At 54.7% G+C, this 19,678-nt stretch overlaps 1 protein-coding gene across 4 annotated transcripts; it reads left to right on the forward strand.

Annotated features, from left to right (window-relative positions):
- The first annotated feature begins 762 nt into the window (after positions 1 to 762).
- Positions 763 to 17,446, forward strand: SLC17A9 (solute carrier family 17 member 9). 4 transcript variants are annotated; one of them, XM_068912503.1, is made up of 14 exons: positions 782 to 929; positions 2,983 to 3,511; positions 4,766 to 4,963; positions 6,460 to 6,599; positions 7,291 to 7,390; positions 8,303 to 8,433; positions 9,213 to 9,309; positions 10,262 to 10,358; positions 12,585 to 12,672; positions 12,797 to 12,831; positions 13,316 to 13,431; positions 13,941 to 13,996; positions 14,379 to 14,408; positions 14,517 to 17,446. In XM_068912503.1, exons 3-14 carry the CDS (start codon positions 4,791 to 4,793, stop codon positions 14,678 to 14,680), a joined length of 1,227 nt encoding a protein of 408 aa, XP_068768604.1. In that variant the 5' UTR covers positions 782 to 929; positions 2,983 to 3,511; positions 4,766 to 4,790; the 3' UTR covers positions 14,681 to 17,446. The 4 variants fall into 4 exon arrangements, with proteins under 4 accessions (XP_068768601.1, XP_068768602.1, XP_068768604.1 ...); XM_068912500.1 differs by lacking the exon at positions 2,983 to 3,511 and having other exon boundaries at positions 763 to 929; XM_068912501.1 differs by lacking the exon at positions 2,983 to 3,511 and having other exon boundaries at positions 763 to 929; positions 14,379 to 14,413; positions 14,517 to 16,422.
- The last annotated feature ends 2,232 nt before the right edge of the window (positions 17,447 to 19,678 follow it).

The raw sequence follows: 19,678 nt of genomic DNA on the forward strand, positions 1-19,678 counted from the left end.
GATGATCTCTCCCACATGCTTTAAAGGAAGACAACGGCTCTACCCCATAGAGTTAAATCAAGCTGTAACGATACCTACTCCCGTTTGATTTTTCCTTAAACTCTTCAGACAGTAATATCATATTCGCTTTTAGCCCTTAAAAAGGGGAGGCAGAGGCTTTCCTGCGGACGAATCTGCAAGGGCTGGAGGGGCAGGAGGCAGTCCCGCAAGGAGCGCGAGTAGCACTGCACTTTTCGGGTGCCTGAAGGAGAGTGACTGAAGCCAGCCGAGACGTGGCAGAGGCACGCGAAGGGGAGGACAGACCCCGTTTCTCCCCTCTCTGTTTTTTCTTTTCTTTTCTTTTCTTTTCTTTTCTTTTCTTTTCTTTTCTTTTCTTTTCTTTTCTTTTCTTTTCTTTTCTTTTCTTTTCTTTTCTTTTCTTTTCTTTTCTTTTCTTTTCTTTTCTTTTCCCCCTCCCCTCACCCTGCTCGATTTTGCCGATGTAGGTGTAGTTATTAACCGGGAGGGAGGGGAAAAGCCCAAATTAATGGGTGCGGGATGGAGAAAATGAGGCCTTAATTCTGCCCTATACCCCGCCGCCGCCTTAAGCATCCTGCCGGCGCCGCGGGTTCGAGGCCGCCGCGGGGCCGGGTAGGGGCCCCCTGCCCGGTCCCGTCCGGTGCCGGTCGGCGGCGCGGGCGGCCCGGGAGCGGCGCGGGCGGCGGGACTTCCCGGAACGGCGCGGCGGGAGGCGCTGACACGTGGCCGCGGCGCGGCGGGGGGAGGGAGCCGGGGCCGGGGCGATGTGAGCCGGCGGGGCCGGACGGCGCTGCCCGCATGGCCGCGGGCTGCGGCAGGAACGCGCCGCTGTACAGCGCCGAGCACGGCCCGCGGGCCGCGCAGCCCCAAGGCGTGCGCAGGGACGGCGGCGCCGACCCGTACTGGTCCAGGTAAGGCTGCGCTCCCCCCCCCGCCCCCCCAAGCCCCGCAGAGCCCCTCCGCCACCTCCTGGGAAAGAGGCACTTTTGGGGTCGTGCTCGCTGCGCTGGTCCCGGCCCCCCGCCCCCCCTCCTGCCCTTTGGGGTTCAGGGCTGGTTTCGGGGATCCCCAGGGAGGGTCCCCGGGAGGCGACGCGCGGTCCCGCCCCGGCAGCCTGCGAAGACCCAGCTCCTTCCCTGCCGGCGTCCTAGCGCAGGCGGCGGCAGCGCGGCGCCTCGGGCAAGAGCTGGGGCGGTGGGATTAGCTGCGTGAGGCGCCGGCGGGAGGAAAATCCCCGGCACCGCTTTCTGGCCTGCGGGCCGTTATTTAAACGTGCCATTGCAACCACTACGAGCTCTTTGTCAAAGTGTTCCGGCAGCGATGTTTGTACCGGAGATTGCAATTAATTAAGATAAAGTCTGAACAGTAGCTGGACAGCACTAGCTGTTCTCCAAGTTAAGCGATTACGAGACGCAAAAATGCATCCACTTTTTGAAGCCCCAGCTGACAGCTTTTAGCAGTAGGGCCGTAAGCGCGCGCGGGAGGGTCTCGCGGCCTGAGCGCAGGCTGCGAAGCAGGGGCTGCGCCGCTCCCTCGCCGGCCGTGGGAGAGCCCGTCGGCGCTCGGACGGCGGGCCGCGGCGCGGTGGGACGGCCGCGCAGCCAGAAGTGGCGGTCCGAGGCTTCTCCAAGGCAGGAGCCCTTGCAGCGAATTGGGAATCCTCCTCTTTCTGCAGAGGGGTGCTGCCCGTTGAGCACGGCGGGGGGAGCGTGGCGGCTATCCCAAACTTCCCCGCCTTGCCCTCGTCCTTCCGAAATTCGGCCTTCCCTGAAGGCCGGGCGCGAGGCTGCCGCCGGGGCGAGCCCTGCCGGAGGCGTCCGCGGGGCACGTGGCACCAGCGCCGACGCGGCGGAGCCGGGGCCGCCGGGCAGGGATCGCCCCTGCCGGCAGCTGCTGGGTAAGATGAGGTTTATCATCAACAAATCCTTCCCTGCAGCCGTGGCAGGGCGGACGGCTGACTTAAAGCTGCCGTCCTAAGGCAGCTTCGCCTTGCCGTCGGGGGCTTAGCATCCCGCTCGGGCCCACCCTGAGGCCCAGAGCTCGGCGTGCAGAGGGTGGGCTTCAGGCGCGAACCTTTGGCACTGGTGTCGCTTAAAATTTTAAGATTTTCTTTTTTTTCCCCCTAAAGAAATTAAAAAAATTCCGTCTCTCTATCTTCCCTTTTCTGGTTTATCCCTATGCGATAGTAAAATTGGGGGAGGGAGGGATTCCAAAGTGGATTTTCATGTAACAAAGTTTCCATATAGATTTTGTTTCCTCTTTTAAAAATAAAAAATTAACGCGTTTTGCCAGAACAAAACCTCGGGTTTCCCAAACCGCTTCTAAAAACGCGAACCATCGAGAGCCGCTTGCCACAGCAAAAGAGACCGTCGATGAAACGCCTGCCGAGAGAGACGCGTCTGGAGGCGGTTGCGAGCACCTGAACCGGCGGCTGCTGCTGGCTGCCGGCGTTGGGCTCGTGTGCCGGGGCAGAAGGATAACCGCCGCTGCCATCAGCTCGTTGCCTGCATTGCAGCGATTCACAGGCGCGGACCGAAGCCACGAGACGGCGACGATGGGCAGGGGCGGCAGAAGGGGAAGCGGTTGGCCGGCTCCCGCGAGCAGGTTGCCGGCGGGTCCGCGTAGCCGGGCTAAAGCGACGCAGCTGGACGGTGCAAAATCGGTTTGGCGGATGCTCGGCGAGCAGCGCGTGCAAACAAATACCCGGCGAGGTACCGCCGCGGCCCGAGGTTCAGTCGAGCGGGAAGCGGCGCGGCCCCCGCGAACGTCGCGCCACGAGCTGCCCGCGCCGCCGGCGCGAGGAGAGGGAAACGCTCGTCTCGGCGGGTTCATTTTTCCACCTTTGTTCCTGCTGCTTCTCCTTTGGTCCTCCCTTTCTCCAGCCGGCTTTCCCCTCCTTTTCCGCCGCTTTCCCCCTGCGGTTTATCCTGCCTCTCCAGCTGCCTTTCCCAAACTGTCCCGCAGGTTCCCAGCGGCTCCGTTATCGCCCGGCTGCTGTTACCGCTCCAAGAACAACACTTTGGGGCTGGGAAAAGCCCTCACGTTTGTGTGACCCGCCTGGCTGCCCGGATAGCCCTTCTTATCCGGAGATTTTACCGTGCCAAGCAGCACCCTGCAAGCCGCAGATAGGTCTTCGCGCCCCCGGTGGGAAACCGGCCGCACCGAGAAGGCAAAGCCCCTGCTGAAGGCCGCGTACGAAGGCATCAGCGGCTCCAGCAGCCCGGCTCGCCGAGCCTGTTTTCGCATGGTGCTTCCGAAAGAGAAACAGCACGCGGGAAACTCGGGGCGTGCCGGGGCCGCTCCGTGCCCCCCGGCTCTGGCCTGCCTGGAGACAAGGGGTTATCGGGGCCGATCCTTGGCGACAAGGGGCGTCGTGGCCCCGGCCGGGCGCCGCTCTGCCGGAGCCGCCGGCCGCCTTGCTCTCCCCGGCGCGGTGCCCTCATCTCCTGTCCGCGCGGTGCGCGTCCTTTAGCTGCCGTCTTTTCCCTTTGAGGTGTGTGAGTTCCTCACCCTGGTTTTAGCCAAAAAAAAAAACCCCACAAAACACCGGCGCTCCAGGGGGGACGTTAAGGTGCAGCGCGGGCGCCCGTCGAGCGGCGCCGGCAGAGCTCCGCTTTTGGGGTGGCCGGGCTTAACCCCGAACCTGCCGCGCGGCTTCTCCTCCTCCTTCAGCTCCTGAGGCTGAAGGGGCCCGAAGCTCCTGGGGTTTTTGTTGTTGTTTTTTTTATTTATTTTTTTCCAATTTCCCCGCTTTGCGCTAGCGGGGGCTTCACCTGCGGCCTTCACGACGGCGACGCCTGGGAGGAAACGCGTGCGCGGAGGCGCCTTCGGCGGGGGCAAGGCCGTGGCGGCAGACGGCCGCCGCGGGTTTTCCTCGCTGGATGCGCTCTCCCTCCGGAGCAGGCGGTGGAGGGGTCTGCAGCCTCCTTTATGTTCCCCGCGTGCTTTGTGCCTAAATCTCTCGCGATGCACGGAGAAAGAGAGCGGAAGGGCGCGCGGGGGGGGGGGGGGCGCTGGAGCGGGCGCCTCTCGGCCGCCCCAGCCCTGCTCCCGGCGCCGGCTGGAGAAAGCCGCTGCCCGCGGGCGATAAAGGAATCGCCGCCGGCTTGGCTCGTGCCGCGGCGCGGGGGAGCGAGCGGGGCTAAGCCGCCGTCCTCCGCCTGTGCGCGGTGCGGGTCTTCTGCGCCACCGCTTGCGTTCCGTTTGGGTGTATAAATACTAAACCGGGCGTTCGCACGCCGAAACTGACCCCAGTTTTATTAGCCTATTGTCATTAATGTTACTTTAAACTTATCAGGCCAGGCTGGATGATGTCGCTTCTCTCTCTGGGCTATTCGGGCGCTGCATGTCTTGTCTCTCGCGAAAGCGTTCCCCTTTCTCCCTCGTTTCGGAAGGGTAACGAGCCATCTCCCTTGGGAAACAAACGGCAATGGCAGATAGCAGAAGTTATAACAAATAGCAAATACCAAGACGGGGTGTTTCATGCAAACGCTTCCAACCTCGTGCACTGACCTTTCCTTTCTTATCTTGAAACCAGCAGTTCCTGAAGCTTTTGTTTGGGAGGGCGGGAAAAAAAAAAAAAAAAATCAAACAAACCGGCTTTCCACCTCCGCGCTCGCCCCGCTCCGCGGCGGCCGAGCAGCCCGTCCCGCCTGTTCCTCCTAACAGCCCGCCCCGTACGTCCGCGCGGCTCTGCGAGGCCGCTGCTCGCTCCGCCGCCTCCCCATCTCCCTCTCGGTCTTGGCAGGCCGCAGTGTCGCCAGTGGACGGCGATGCTGCTGCTGGGGACGTGCCTGCTGTACTGCGCCCGCGTCACCGTGCCCGTCTGCGCCGTCGCCCTGAGCAGCCGCTTCGCCTGGGACAAGAAGCAGTCCGGCGTAGTGCTCAGCAGCTTCTTCTGGGGTTACTGCCTGACGCAGGTTATCGGAGGACACATCAGTGACCGGTACTGGAAATTATTTGTATGCTTTCCTCTGCTTGGGCTCTGTCGGCAGCGCTTTCCTCGGCTGTGACCGTGCGCTTCAGCTCTTGGCAGTGGATGAAGGGTATCTGCGGGGAGCAGCTTCATGGGGCGCTCCAGATTGCACTGAACGTGGTCCGGTTTTTTCCATCAGGGCCTCCAGCTCTGATTCACGTGCAGTTTTGACTATCTGATTAAATTCCTGGGTCTTAAAATTGGTGCTGTACTTACAGCTAGGTATGCACTGGAGCACTTTGCAGAGGCAAGATCTCCCGCAAGCATAGGGAGCGCCCAGATGATAATCGCTGCTTTAGCAGTTCCTGCATAGCTACCTTAACAGAGCTACGGTTATGTTAACGGACGCGTAAACCAACGTAGCTTTTTTCATCTGGAAACAGCGGAAAGCACTTTTAGACCAGCATAATGTTTCTAGTGGAGGTAGTTTTTAGTACTCATTCAGTTATTGCAATAAAAAAAGAAAGCCCACATCCTAAAGTGTTAAGCTGGTTTAAAAAAAAAAAAAAAGCAGATTTAAAGCAGACCTTATTTCAGAAAAGTGATGAACGGTAAAGCTCTTGCGTAGTTCACAGCCGCTGCTCACAGGGAGTGTTATTTGTCCCTTAACAAGCAGTTAAATACTCTGGTGTCGCACAGATGCTTGGAAGGGTTTATAGCTGAAATTGCTAACCAGAGGAAGAAAACATTTCCTTTTTGCAAGGAATTCAGCTTTTTTCTGTTTGATCTCTGCTGTCTGTATTCATTCTCCTTTCAGCACCTCCGGGTTTTCCACCCTGTATTCTTGTGCAATCTTTTCACAGTCTGGGAAAAGCACATGCCTCCGTTTGATGGTATCAATTTAAAAAGCAACTACCCCAGTTGGCTTTGAGGAAAGATCTGAGTAATTACCTGCTTGAGTTGCTCTCCTCAACCGCCCTATCCTTAGTGTGGAGCGCTTTCCTGTAAAACCTTTTGTGAGAAACACATACCTGGAAGGAGTACCTTATCCGTGCAGTACATCACGCTATGTCGTTATGTTCCTTAATAGCTTGCAAGCGAGTGCTTGCCAAAAATTAAAAAAAGAGAAGTTAACAGACGAGCATAGCTGATGCAAAAGAGCAGACGGAAGAGAAAACAACATCGTTGTTCAAGAAAAAGGGAGCGGTGACAGCAGCATTGAATTCCCCTGCATCGGAGGGGAATTCAGCCTCGCTGAAAAGCTGTCTCGCGGCCCTACCCCGGGCATCGCCTCGTCCCGCGTGTGCCGAGGCTCAGCCCGCCGGCCGGCGCGCGGCTCCGGCGGAGGGGGCAAGAGGAGAGGCTTTGCTGATCCTCGTCCCCAAAGGGCTACGGAGGAGAACAGGTTTGCCTGAAAAATCACTCTTAAAACCAGGCTAAACTGGGATGAACGCTCTTGGGTCTTGTCTGGGGCATCTGCCCTTTCGCCCTTTGCTCGTTTTTGATGCGCGTTTCCTGTCTTGCAGAATAGGAGGCGAAAAAGTCCTCCTCCTCTCGGCGTCAGCCTGGGGCTTCCTCACGGTCATCACCCCGCTGCTCACCCACGTCAGCTCTGCCCATCTGGTCTTTATGACCTCCTCCAGGTTCCTCATGGGGCTGCTGCAAGGTGAGACGAGACTGCGCCGAGCGCCTGTGTCTTGTGTGCGTGTTTCCCTGTGCTGGGGCTTCCTTGCGGGGGAGCTCGTGGGCAGTACATTTGGATGCAAGTTCGGTTTGCAATGCACAAGCTATTCTCCTGTGTGTTCGGGCAATCCCGTGGCTCAAAACTGCCTCCGCATCTGGAACTTCTGCAGGAAAAAAGTGCCGTTTCTAGATAAAGTTACTAATAAGTCGTTCCCCTGTAGAAATCCGTCTGCAAGACACGGGCTGCCACAGTAAGAAGGTGCAGCTGCTCGCTTTGGAAATCATAAATGTTCCCTTTGGATTTTCCATTTTTTAAAACTCCTTCAAAGCACTTGGTGAAAATCGGTCCTCGTCAAAACTCTGACTCCTTTGGGATGATTTTCCTTCCCTGTTGCTGAGCTGCAGCACTGGAGGACTACGAAAATAAGTGCATTGGCAGTGACAAATTTGCTGTAGTAGCAGTGATGCTAGAAACAGAGGGTTAGGGAGGAGGCACGAATAAACCTTGCATGGCCGTGGACGCATCCGTTTCATTTTATACCCTTGTTTTGTATTCACCAAAAGTCTCGTCGCCTTGTCTTGGCGATTAGCTCCTGCGGGATCCTTTAAATTTGCTTTGCTCCGCTGCCAAGCGGGCGCCAGCGACTGACCCGTCTTGCCTCCGTTGCTCGCAGGGGTGTATTTCCCTGCCCTGGCCAGCCTCCTTTCCCAGAAGGTGCGGGAGAGCGAGCGTGCCTTCACCTACAGCACAGTGGGGACCGGCTCGCAGTTTGGGTAAGTTCAAAAGGCAGATGCCGCGTTGGCTTTGAGCAGCCAGCGACAGAGTCTACGGACGTCGTATGTGATGAAGTGCCGTTAAATAGTTGGAGGCAAAACTTCCAGCCCGAAGTGCGTGTGGACTCCCGGGGCTTTGAGGAGGTCGGTTGCAGCTGGAGAAGCCTCAGGCTGTTGCTGTCATGCAGGCTCCTGCACACGTTGCTGACGACTCTGTACTCTTTGAAACGCACTGTGCGCTCTTGACTGCGTCAAGGATTTACGTGGGAGTTTTTTCCTTTGCTTATGAGCCAGACTTTGAAGAGTGTTTGCAATGTTTAATTACTCGGGGAAACAGCGTGATGCAGTGGGAAGAGCAGGGCTCAGGCTGAGACTAGTCACCTGTCCTCTCTGATAAATGGGGATAAGATAACTTTCCCATCTCTTTCAATTTCCGTGAGAATTTCCCTTCTAAATGGACGGGTTGTTTAAAAGTCAAATAGAAATATTACCGCATTTAATCACTTAGGATTCCAGCGTACTCATTTCTCTTGCTGATTTCCCCATTCCCCGAGATACTTCCTACACGCCAGCCACCGCGCTGTCTTTCCCTGAGGAGCGTGTTTTGGCTCAGGGCAGATGAGCGCGGTTCACATTAGGTGGCTTCCTGGCTTCTTCTCCCTGACGGGCTCGACAGACATCGATAGGAAACGCGGGGCTCGAGTACCTGGCTCGAGGTGTCAAGCTGGGAAATCGGGCTGGTTTCCGAGTCGGATGGTGCATCGGGCAGGCAGCTGCTGAGGGCTTTCTCAGCTGCGTTTAGCAACCCGTAGCGCCAGCCCCGAGAAGCTCCTAGCACTGATTCACGCAGTCCGAGTGACCTTAGCCAGCCGTTTCGCAGGCTCCTAAATCTCTTTGTGGTTTCCCTTCCAGCACGCTTGTGATCGGCGGTGCGGGATCTCTCCTGCTGGACTGGTATGGCTGGGAAAGTGTTTTCTACTTCTCTGGCTTGCTCACTTTGCTCTGGGTTTACTGCACGTGCAAGTACCTCCTGAACGAGAAAGGTAAATTCGCCCCCGTGCATCCCTCTGGCCGCTGCTCGCTGCCAGCGCTCTTGGGAACGTGTCAGCTGTTTTCTGCAAATCCCCTGAGTTCCCAAGGTGATGTCTGGTTTTGTACAATGAATTTTGTCCAGGTATCTTTGTATAGCGTGCAGTGTGTCCGACTCGAGATGCTAAACGCAGAAACAAGATTTTGAGCTTTTACATTGCTGATTTCCTATTTCGAAGTCCCACGCTGGGTTATATTACTGCTGAGAGTCCGGTCTAACTCCTCGGTACTCTTACGCACCAGTGGAAACACCACACAGAGCGTGATGTTCAAAGTGGATTAAGCTAAAGCAGAGCAAGATACTTATACCAAAGTAAGAGCATCTACACATGGAGCTTTTAAAGCGCGGTTAATCTGGAATATCTGCTCCGAATAACCGTCGGGAAATAAGTCCACGTATGGGCAAATGCTGGCGGCAGCATTTATTAAGTGTGGTGCGTAGGAGCCTGGTGTGTGCCTGGTGCTGTACAGAATTCAGACCTGGTCCCTGCCCGAAGACGCTTGTGTTTAATTATAACAAGAGATATAACAAAGAGGTGGAGGTGGCTGGGTAGGGGAGAGTAGGGACACAGTGAAGGAATCCTGATCAGCATAGTAAGGTGTTCTTATGAACATGGGGTGTATGTGTTATGAAGAAAAGGGTTAGGAAGTTAAAGGTATTTGTATCGAAGCCTCCCAGGGCTCCTTCCAGTTGCTGATCATCGCTTGCCTTTGTGTATCTTCTTCCCTGCAGAACTCATCGTCCCCTTACATTGTTTAATGAGAGGCCGCTCCGTATCCAAGCAGACCAAAGTGCCCTGGAAGCAGCTGTTTAGGAAGGCGCCAATCTGGTAGGTGCATGCTGCGGCGGCGAGCGCGGTGCCGCCGGCGTGCGTTCCTGAGCCGAGGCAGGAGGAGTCGGACGGCACCGTCCCTCCAAAGGCGTTTTCACCTCCGTGCGTGTTTGTTCTGTGTGTTTGCGTTCTGTCCGCTTATTTATACAGTTGGGAAATATGAGCAGGTTTTCCAGTCCCTTCTATATAAATGATGAACCGGAAAGGTGACCTGGATGAAAGGCAGTTTATTGTTCTGAGTGGGGGAACGTTAAGCTTGAGTGTAGCTGGCAAACCTTTCTCTGTAGCAGGCTGCTCCCTGGGGCAGCGGCGCGCTCCTCGTGTGACACGCTCCACCGCCTTCGTCCCTTAGAAAGGCTGCTCGTAAAGGCCCTCCTCAGGGCCACTGAATGGCACAAATTTGCTCTCACTGCTGGAAAAAACCTCTTTTTAATAGCTGTTTTTCCTTTGGGGTGTTTGGCGCGGTCCAGGAGGACGCGATGACGTTTCCGTCCAGGCTCCGCCTGGGGCATCGCGGCAGGTTCAGCTAGCAGCTTGCAGCTGCCCCTTGCTGCCTTGAACAAGCGTGGGCGCTTCTGCTGGTGACGGGTCCCGAGAAAGCCCTGGACACACAGTCCTCTCCTCTCGGAGAGGAGCAGCTCTCGCGGCGATGGGGGGACGGGTGGGAAACGCACTCGCGTAATCGCGGTGGCGATTAACCGCGCCTGAGCCCGCGGGTGGACGTCCGGGGGGCTGCTCGGTTCGGGCAGCCAAGGAACGCGTGGTGCTGCGCTTGGCAAGCCGAGTGCCGTAGTTATCTCCGAAAAAATCTCAGGAAGCAACTACAGTGCTGGAACGGATTTATTTACAGCCCAGGAAGTGAAATATTGGGTTGCTAGAAAGCGTATTTTTTTACCCAGTGTGACCTGTCGCTGTTACTGATGGTTTCCTCCGCGCTGCGCGTTTCCAGGGCTGTCATCGTGGCTCAGCTTTCTACGGCCAGCACGTTCTTCACTCTCCTCTCCTGGCTGCCAACTTTCTTTAAGGAAACTTTTCCTGAGTCAAAGGTAAGTTGACTTTTTGGCAGAGAGCGGGAAGCGATCTCCCGCGTTCCCGCGCTTGCACAGGGACCCCCGTGCCCGGGCGTCCCGTCTGCAGAAAGCCTCCGAGCGCCTTGCCGCAGCTTACAGCAGGGGCTGCCCGGCGCCTGCCGACGGGGACGGCCAGACCCGGGGACTGAGCTGGGATTTAGGGGGTCTGGATCAGGCCCGCGGGATCCTGCACGGCTTACGCTGACGTGCCGCCAACGCGCCGACCTCACGCTTACCCGAGGGCGATTGCTCGGGGACGTGGCGCCTCCGACCCCCACCAGAGCGGGAGGGCTCGGGAGGAGGTGACGGCAGAGGGATTTGGTGCGGAGGGTTTCCCTGCGGGAGCGGCACGCAAACGTCCCCCTCCAGGTCCCGGCCAGGCGGGTGCCGGGTGCCGGGTGCTGGAGCGAGGCAGCGCCGGGGGCACCTTCCAGGCGGGGAAGAGGGAGTCGTGTGTGGTTTGTAGGCTGCTCTTTGCTGAGGAAAGGGTGGTTTTTGAGTGGCACAGAGCTCATCGCGTTGCGCCATTGCAAATGACCACCAACCCCTTCGTTCCTGTGTTTGTGTTTTTTTTTTTTTTTTTTTTGTCTGCGCTGACTTTGCAGAGCTCAGAGCAGCCTGAGGAAATTACAGTTATCGTTAATGGCATGTACTTTAAAAAGTGCTACGGAGGCTTCCCTCTCCTCCGCAGAAATGATGTTCCCGTTTTTCAGAAACCTTGTTCATACTCACCTGGGCTCTCAGCTAGTGGTTTGGTGTCTCCTTGTTCCCGGACACTAGCACAGTCTTTTCCACAGTAGCTCTGTCAGGTTTTTAAATAGCTTCCAGAGCTGCTTACAAATGCCTTTTAGTATTACATTTTTAAGGCACTTTATGGCATACTTGGTATTTATATTAGAATCATGTATTAAACCAGCAAACATATTGCCGTGACAAGATCTGTGCACCTCCGGTAATATGCTTGTGCAGCAGTGATTTACCATCTGTTAAGCATTATATCATGGTGCTATTATATAAGATGCTCCGTGTAATGTTCCTGCATCTGATAATCGCTTCCTAGATTTTAATAAAACACGGCTTGGTGGTGCTCGATGCTCGAGGTTGACGATAGTCCGTAACGTGGTAAAACTGTGTCACCTGCTGGTCGAGCTGCCTTTCGGCAGGTGAGGGGCCGTGTGGCTGCGTAGGCGGCCCGCCGCAGGAGGGGGATGCGGTGGGCTTCGCCGTCGGGGCGCTGGGATCTGCAAAGAGACCGGGCGGATGAGGCGAGGGTGGCTTCGGGGCGTGCGGGACCGACCTGCCGACTTACCCCGGCTGGCATCAATGGACGCCAGGGACGTTCGGCGCCGCTAGAAACGAGCCCGCTGCAGCAACGTTGGGAAAGCGGCTGCGAACCGAAGTTTCAGAGGCGCTGCAAAATGCGGATAGGCCCTGGTAGGATTTCCAGAAGCAGCTGAAGGAGGGTTACTCCTCCTGTCTGGCCGGCCGTGGCGCGGGAGGGATCGGCTCGGCGCAGAGGGGTGCGTAGCAGGGACGGCAGGTTGCATCAGCTCAGGTGAAGCCCAGCCCAATCAATGTCAGTTCCCGGTAGGATCGAGGCACCCAAACGTCTTCGAGCAGCTCTAATCCAGATGTGATTATGAACGTAGCAAGCTGTCTTGATTGAAAACAGACCAAAGTATGTTGCTACCCGTAATGTTATTTAATCCCGGCATTAGAAAATCCAGCTATGTTCCCTCGGCTTCGCGGTAATGCTGCTAAGGAGGTTGAAGCTGATGTCTGAAAATTTCCTGGCAGTTTTACTGATGCCCCACACGGCAGAATAACATATCCTGCTCGCTTTCCACAGCGGTGGGGCTCCCCGCCACGTCACCTGGTTGAACGCTGAACATTTAATCCTGCGGGCAGAGCTTTCTGCCTCTTCGCCCTGGAGGCGGCATCGCCAAAACAAAGTTGAACGTAGCAAACCTGCCAAATGCTGCAGCCCCATAGTGTGCCTGCCACGTGAGGGACCCCGGGGTGCCGCGGGGCGCAGCTAGGAGCGAGCTCTGGCAAAGCGGCTCAGGATCCTGCGAGGAGTCCTGATCTCTCGCTCTCTCTCTCTCTTTTTTTTTTTTTCTTTTCTCCTTTCTAAAAATAGCAAATAAAGCAAACAAACTCAGCTCTGATAGCCTGCTTCTCTTGATTCTTGCTCCCTTTTAGGGTTGGGTGTTCAATGTAGTCCCATGGCTGGTTGCAATTCCAACGAGCTTATTCAGTGGATTTCTGTCTGATCATTTAATCAACCAGGGTAAGAGCTCTTTTGGCTTTTCCTCATTATTGTCCTAGATTACATTTACCCTATACTCTCCTGGCTGGAGAGCAAGGTTAGCCATTGTACGGTCCTTGACTGGAACTCTTACTTTCTCTTCCAGGATACAAAACCATCACCATTCGTAAGTTCATGCAGGTAAGAGAAATAAAGCCAGGCGAATGCAACTGGGGCTCCTGCAGAGCCGGGCTGCTGGTTAGAGGTGGAAAGAGAATAGGTTTTATAGCTTTGCTGATAGATAAGCGATCAAAGTGCGCGGGAAGCGAAATCTGTTGTGCATGGAGGTTTGTGTGAACGAAACCTCTTCAGAGCACTCAAAGACCAGCCATACGCTGTCACTCCCAATGACTCATTAGATATTGCAGGAAAGAGCATTAGAAAGATGAGCAGAGAGAGAAATGCCAGGGCAGGAAATGCAGCATATCCTCTCTAACCTGCAGCAGCGCTTCTGCTTCACAGCATAGCATCCAGCTGGACTGGCCTTTGGCACCCAGAAAGGCAGGGCAAAGGGGAGGAAAAGGCCTGAGAAGCACCTGCTGCGTAGTGCGTTCTTCATATTTAGAAGGGAACCGTTCATCTGCAGGAGGAGCTGCTGTGGTATTTAATTTTCTCTTTCTTCTAGGTCATCGGCTCAGGTGTATCAAGTGTTTTTGCTTTGTGCCTGGGTCAGACATCCAGTTTTTGCAAAGCTATAGTGTTTGCCTCAGCCTCTGTTGGACTGCAGACCTTTAACCACAGGTAACAAGGGTGATAAGGACACCAGCTGTGGCACTTAGCTCTTACCCATGCTTGTCGTTTTGGGGTCCCAAAGCAGGCTACCTCCATCATTGCATGTCAGTGCAGAAACTAGCACCGGTCTGAGTGTCGTATATTGGTCCCTGCTGGTGGAGTTTGGTGCCCACCGGGCTGGAGATGATCCAGCAACACCTGTGGACCTTGTCTAGCTTGGGGAAGGGCTTGACACATTGAGGGGGGCGCATTTGACCAAGCAGGTAGTAGCACGTGAAGCAAAAAGTGAATTGTGTTTTGATCCTTCCGAGTACTTTAAATGAGCTGCTTTGAATTGAATCCTTTTCCTTCTGTTACTCTCCTGTGTTGCTTTACTCTCAGCCACTTCCCTTCTTTTCTTCTCTTTACGGTGCCATTAGGATCCTCTGCTTTGGTATAACAAACTAAACGTGTAAACAACGGAAAAGATAATCATGTTGCATTAAAGCAGCCTTTTTTTCCTCTCTGTTTCTCAATAGTGGTATTTCAGTAAACGTACAAGATTTGGCCCCCTCGTGTGCTGGCTTACTGTTTGGTAAGGGTCCCTGCGGGTTTCCATTCGACCTGGCAGGACGGTGTGTGTACGGGAGGGGACACGGCAGTGGGCACTGAAGCTTTCGCAGCAGTAGCACTCTGCACCTTCTGGTCTGCGTTTGCAGCCTCAGCTTCCTTCGCTGCGTATAGCTGCCATAACTGGGCGCAGGGAACGGCACGAACATGCCTTTTAGTTTGTGAAATGATTGCATGCGCAGAGGGACGGGAGGAGGATAAGCATTTCTGCCTGCCGGCTGCCGTCAGCAAGGCACTTTGCTCGGCGCGCAGGTCGGCGTCGGGTGGGAACCCAGCTGAAGCCCCCCGTATCCTCGGATTCTTGTGAGCCAAAGCAATAGGGCAATTTCCCTTTCTTTTCTTTCCAGGCGTTGGAAATACCGGTGGAGCCCTGCTCGGTAAGGTACCTTCCTGCAGCTCATCCTTTCCTGGGGAACCCCCTCGCAGCTGGCGGGCAGGATCTGGCCCCAGCGCTTGCATTTCTGTCTCTTCTCTGCCGTGCGCAGGTGTCATTTGCGTGTACTTGGCCGGCTATCTGATCGAAACTACTGGCTCTTGGATTTCCGTTTTCAACCTGGTGGCTGCTGTTAACAGCATCGGTCTCTGTGCGTTCCTGATCTTCGGAGAGGCCCAGAGGGTGGACACAGACTCTGCGTATATAGACCTGTAGAGATGAATTCAGCAAGCCGTCGAAGGATAGCAGGGTGTCGTGTCTATGTGTCGTTGTCGCACAAGTGCCAAAGAACGTATTTTCTTTTTGTAGAAGTTTAACAGGGAAAAAACAAAACAAAACTGAGACGCTATGCTTAACGGATCTGATTGAAACCCACAGGAGAAAAGAAATCTAGAGTTTGCTTTTTGCTCAGGGCATGGCTGATGGCCTGGAGAGCTGACCAGCTCGACGTTGCCAGTGAGAATTTGGCCCATGTGGCTGTTTTGCCCCAGTCCGTTTCTAGTGGGCAAATATCCATGTGGCCAAAATAGCTTATCCTGCTCAACTCCACGTGGTGCCGTGATCTGCACCCTCACCATGGACCGCCGATCGCTCGTTGAGGGGGAGCTGCTTTGCCCTGCCAGGAGTTGGTTCCTCCTGCTCTGCTGTCCTGTGGCCATGCAGAGGATTGCCAGCTCTTGGGCTGCCAGTCAACACGTTTCATCTGAACTAAACGCAAGGAATAATCCAAAAGAATGTACCTCTGCCCTTAACTGTCCCTTGTGTGCCTTCATTTTGCAGTATGCTTGACGGGTACGATCTGGCTATGGAAGAGAATGGGTTGTGTGATCAATTCAAGGCTTCCCTTCGGGGACAGTAAGGATTTCTGGCTGGATGTCTGCTGCGGACCCTGGATGTGAAGTTGGATCTATGTTGCCTTCACTGTGCTTGAGCTGAGACTGGAGTTTGCAGGCTGGACAGATGGATCCATCCTTGCTCAAGGGTTGAGCCCAAAGGTTCCTGCCTCTCTCTTTGCTACCGGCTGGGGAGCAGACCCAAACCAAGGTAGACAACCTCAGACCTGAGTGCAGAGAACCGCCCAGAGCTTGGGCTCACTCACCCAGTGGTTAAGTTTGCCATGATATATACCTTGCAGTATAGACATAGCCAAGGAAACCTCCGGGAGTTGTTTTGCCGTATGCTGTGAATGTATATGAAGAATAGGTCATGTTCTGTACTATGGATCCATAATCCCCAGTGCACACCTACTTCATTAGGTGTGTCCTCCATGTGCCTTCAAAGGGGCGCAGGAGATGTTCCAAAGAGCCTGCAACGGGCACGTTCGGTTCCTGTATTAAATGTAAAACTAGTTTCTGCATTGTGGATCCACAGTACCGGATGTGGATCCATGCTCTTCCCCATATCAGAGGGAAATATTTGGCTGCACATGCCTCTGAGCCTGAATGTCTTAAGTTATTTATAAATATTTTTAAAGTGCCAAATTCTATAGTCTATTTTACGTACTTGAGGCCTGATTCTGCATGCTTATTTTGTGTGCGACTCCCACTGAAACCCCCAGTATTTCTAGAGGGGAAGGTTTTGCCAGCCTACACTTTTTGGTTTTGTGGGATGTATTTGAAATGTGACAGTTCATGTTAAAGTAATTCATTGCTTTTCCTCCCACCCCGTGCTTGCAGCTGGAAAGAACCTCTTTGGTTCTCTCGTGCTTGCCACAAAGCTTCAGCTGAGGCTTGGGACCAGGTTTCCCAAGGAACCTCGCTCTGGTTTCCAGATGCGGCTGTGTCGGTGGGTCTGTTGCAGCTGATGGAAATGGGCTAAGTTTGTGAGCTGGGAGCAACTCCAGTGCTGCTGGGGTGCAGAGGAGAGGAGAGGCACAGCCGCCGTCGCAGCTTCCCCTTTGCAGCTGCTGAAACTGCGCTCGCCATGCAGGGAGGCTATAGGCACACATTAGTTGTCTTAAAAAAAAAAAAAAAAATCCTCCGCACCTCTTTTTTTTTTTTTTTTTTCTTGGCCAAATTTCTTCTTGGAGGATATCTTGCAGCCATATTAAGCTTCTAAATACAGTGATTTGTAATGAAAGTACAGATTTCTAATTGCAGAGACACTTGGAGTGCCACTAATCTAAGCTGAGCTACTTATGGGGGGGTATTAAGAGATAAAGATGCAACTGCCTGATGCCTTCACAAGAGAATATAGCATCTGTGTGGCCTATTTTGGGGCCAGAGAGATGGGAACGAACACTTTCTTCTTTGCTTTTTTCCCCCTCATGGGCTATTTGCTACTGTAGGTACAACCCTGCGTCTGGGGTACTGCACGGCGCGGAGCCAGGACACACGAAGGCTGCTGGGAAATGTCTTAAAATCAGTGGGTAAAATGAGAGGGGGCACACCGCAAACGTAACCCAGGCCCTTGAGGCATCTCTTTGCCAGCCTTGTGTCTGGTCCAGTCTGAGCAGGTTGGTTGCATGTGCAGACACGCACACACAAATATTTTTTTAACACCTCCCTTGGCCGTTCAGTGTTGCGGGTCCGGCAGAACAAGGATTGCCCAACTGAGAAGGGAGGAAATTCTGGTTCTCCCTGCTAGTTCCTGGTTGCACCATCTCTTGCGAAAGAGTTGAATCTATCAGTTTAAATTGCCCTCGTTCGGATGGGGCAGGCAGGCGAACCCTTGGCTCTGTAAGCCGCTTGGAGATTCGGAAATGAGATCTTAAAAGTCCCAGACAACTGAGCCGACGTTGCTGTGCCTTTTTTGTCATTCCAGATAACGCTTCGGTGGGTCTGGCTCTGTAAACTTGCTAATAAGTTATATATTTGAAGGACATCTGAGGCTTCAGTTTCGTAGCGTTCATCCGCCTTTGGCGAAGTACTGAAACTGTTTTGCATATCTGTACTATTATTAGTCTAAGCAACCTTGCCAAAGCTTGCCGTCCGAGAGGTTCTGTTACAGAAGGACCTACAGAAATAAAGGAAGATAATCATTGGGGCAGTGTCTTGTTTTCGTTTGAGTGCTAATTCTCGTGATCAGTAAGGAACAGCCAGAGCCCAACTACAGCTGATGTGACCAACTCGGCAGGGCTGCTGAGGGCCGGGGCGGCAGCGCGGGGGGCCACGTGCTGGTTCTGGCTGCCGTTCTTCCCACTTGTTTTACCCCAAAAACGGGATCTGGGAAGCTGCCTGAAAACTTGGCCTTCAACAGAGCTATGGTCACTACAGCATCAGGGGCTACAGTCCAGTAGCAGTTGTTACGATACTGGATATGCAGTATCATAACTCCCTTCGGTGGGATATGCACCTGCGTTAGGGACCTCCGTGTTGCTGGACTCTCAGGCTCCTAAGCCAAGCTTCAGAGAGCTTGCAGTCTTCTCCTAGCGCTGCGGCTTGAAAATAGGTGCTCGGATAACGCACGTAGGCAGAGAAAAGGAGAGGAGAGATGAGGGGAGGGCGCCGGGGGGACACGTGGCCTCTGCGATAAGCGCCCCGTTACCAACAAGCGGGTCTAACCTGAGCTGCCCCGCTGGCCGTGAAGGCCGAGGATTAGAAAGGGGAGATGCGGTAGCTAGGCACACCTCTCTGCTTTTCTTTCTCATTTGTAGAAATTGCAGCGGGAAGCGCCTGCCCGAGCAGGAGAAGCAGTCCGGTGCGGTGCGCTTCGCCGCCGCAGGCAGGTCCCCTCCCATCCGGGGTGGCCTTAAAAATATATATACATATATATATAATATATATATATATGGGGGGGGCAAGGGAAAGGATTGCCAGCTCTCGGGCAGCCTCGCTGATAGGTGCCTGCGGATGCCGACAGAGGGAGCTGCGAGATCTGCGATGCGCAGCAGCGATGGGTGCTGCCAGGCTGGGTGCAGCGGGGATGGGCGCAGCGGGGCTGGGTGCTGCCGGGCCGGGTGCTGCGGGGATGGGCGCAGAGGGGCTGGGCGCTGCCAGGCCAGGTGCTGCGGGGATGGGCGCAGCAGCCCTGGCGGCGCCTCCCCTCCCTCGGGGGCGCCCCTTGGGCAAGGGCACAACTACTGGGGGGAAGGAGGAAGGAGGGGGGGGGGAAAGGCTTAGGAATACATTTTGAAAGGAGAAACAGCCGTCAAAGGAATTGTAAAACCTCATCCATAGAGTCAAGTAGTTAACAGAACATCTTTCTAACTTCAAAGCCTGCCCTGATCTTCTGCGTGGTATCGCACAACTGTGCAAAGCCCCGGAGAAAGGGCTGAGCCCACTGGGCTCCTAAAACCACCTGCGTGCTGGAGCAGCAGGGCTGTGGGATGGTGGCCCCCCCTGCGCAGCCCGCCCCGAGGAAGCTGGGGACAGGGCGGCTGTGAGGGACGCAGCGCTGGGGATGGCGTTTAAGCCCCGATTAATTACGGGTATGTTGTATTGTTGTATTGTTGCTGTGCGTTGGAATTGATGGGTCGATTTATATTTAAATTGTTTAGGGCACATTCGATAGCTGGCATAGGCTCTGCGGCATCGGAAGGATGCGGGTCTACTGCAGTTTGCATAACACGAAACCAATAAACACATTCAAGCAGATGGAAAGCAAAACACAGGAGAAAAATAGCACTATGAGGAGGAGAAAAGAAATACCAAAGAGCACTTTTCGCTGATGCTTTCCCATTGAAAGCAAAGGTAGGTGCTCTCGCAGCGGAGAGACCTGTTGGTGCCGCCGCCTGCCCGCTCCTGGGGGCCGGGACGTGCCCCAAAGACGGCGCCGTCTGCAACGGGCGCCTCGCACCCAGCACCGTAACAAGCAAAATATCACCCTTTATTGCAGCCGTGACCTACTGCCTGGCACGTAATGAGGAATTTTCCATTTCAAACTTTAATGCAATAATTAAGATGTCTATTAAGGTCTTTTACAGTTTGACTGCTTTGTAATTACAAGTAACGGGGCGGGGGTGGAAGGTGGCATCAGGCTGCTGGCAGCAGCTTTAAATGCTGGCCCCTTTTTACTTCTCTCTTCCATCTCTCTCTTCAAAATCGTTTTCCTGTTCTCATTTTAACTGTTTGTCCTCGGGGCAGGTGGCTTGGTCGAGGCAGCAGCACGGGAAAATTTCAGCACGGGAAAGCAATCTCCGTTCAAATGGGTACGTCCGCTCCTAAAACGGCCGAAACCCCTCGGCCGAAACGCACCCGAGCGGGTCGGCGGCGGCGCACCCAGGCAGAGGCAGCCGACCGGCGGGCGCAGTCAGGCGGTACCGACACACTGCTA

The sequence above is a fragment of the Struthio camelus genome, chromosome 18 (genome assembly GCF_040807025.1).
Source record: "Struthio camelus isolate bStrCam1 chromosome 18, bStrCam1.hap1, whole genome shotgun sequence".
NCBI classification, from domain to species: Eukaryota; Metazoa; Chordata; class Aves; order Struthioniformes; family Struthionidae; genus Struthio; species Struthio camelus.

What these genes read in the sequence shown, in the direction of transcription:
- SLC17A9 (XM_068912502.1), top strand. Translation starts at nt 2,573, where the DNA reads ATGGGCAGGGGCGGCAGAAGGGGAAGCGGTTGGCCGGCTCCCGCGAGC. An exon ending in GTGTGCTGGCTTACTGTTTG is followed by an intron (nt 13,997 to 14,378) that starts GTAAGGGTCCCT and finishes TTTTCTTTCCAG; the next exon opens with GCGTTGGAAATACCGGTGGA. An exon ending in TACCGGTGGAGCCCTGCTCG is followed by an intron (nt 14,409 to 14,516) that starts GTAAGGTACCTT and finishes TGCCGTGCGCAG; the next exon opens with GTGTCATTTGCGTGTACTTG.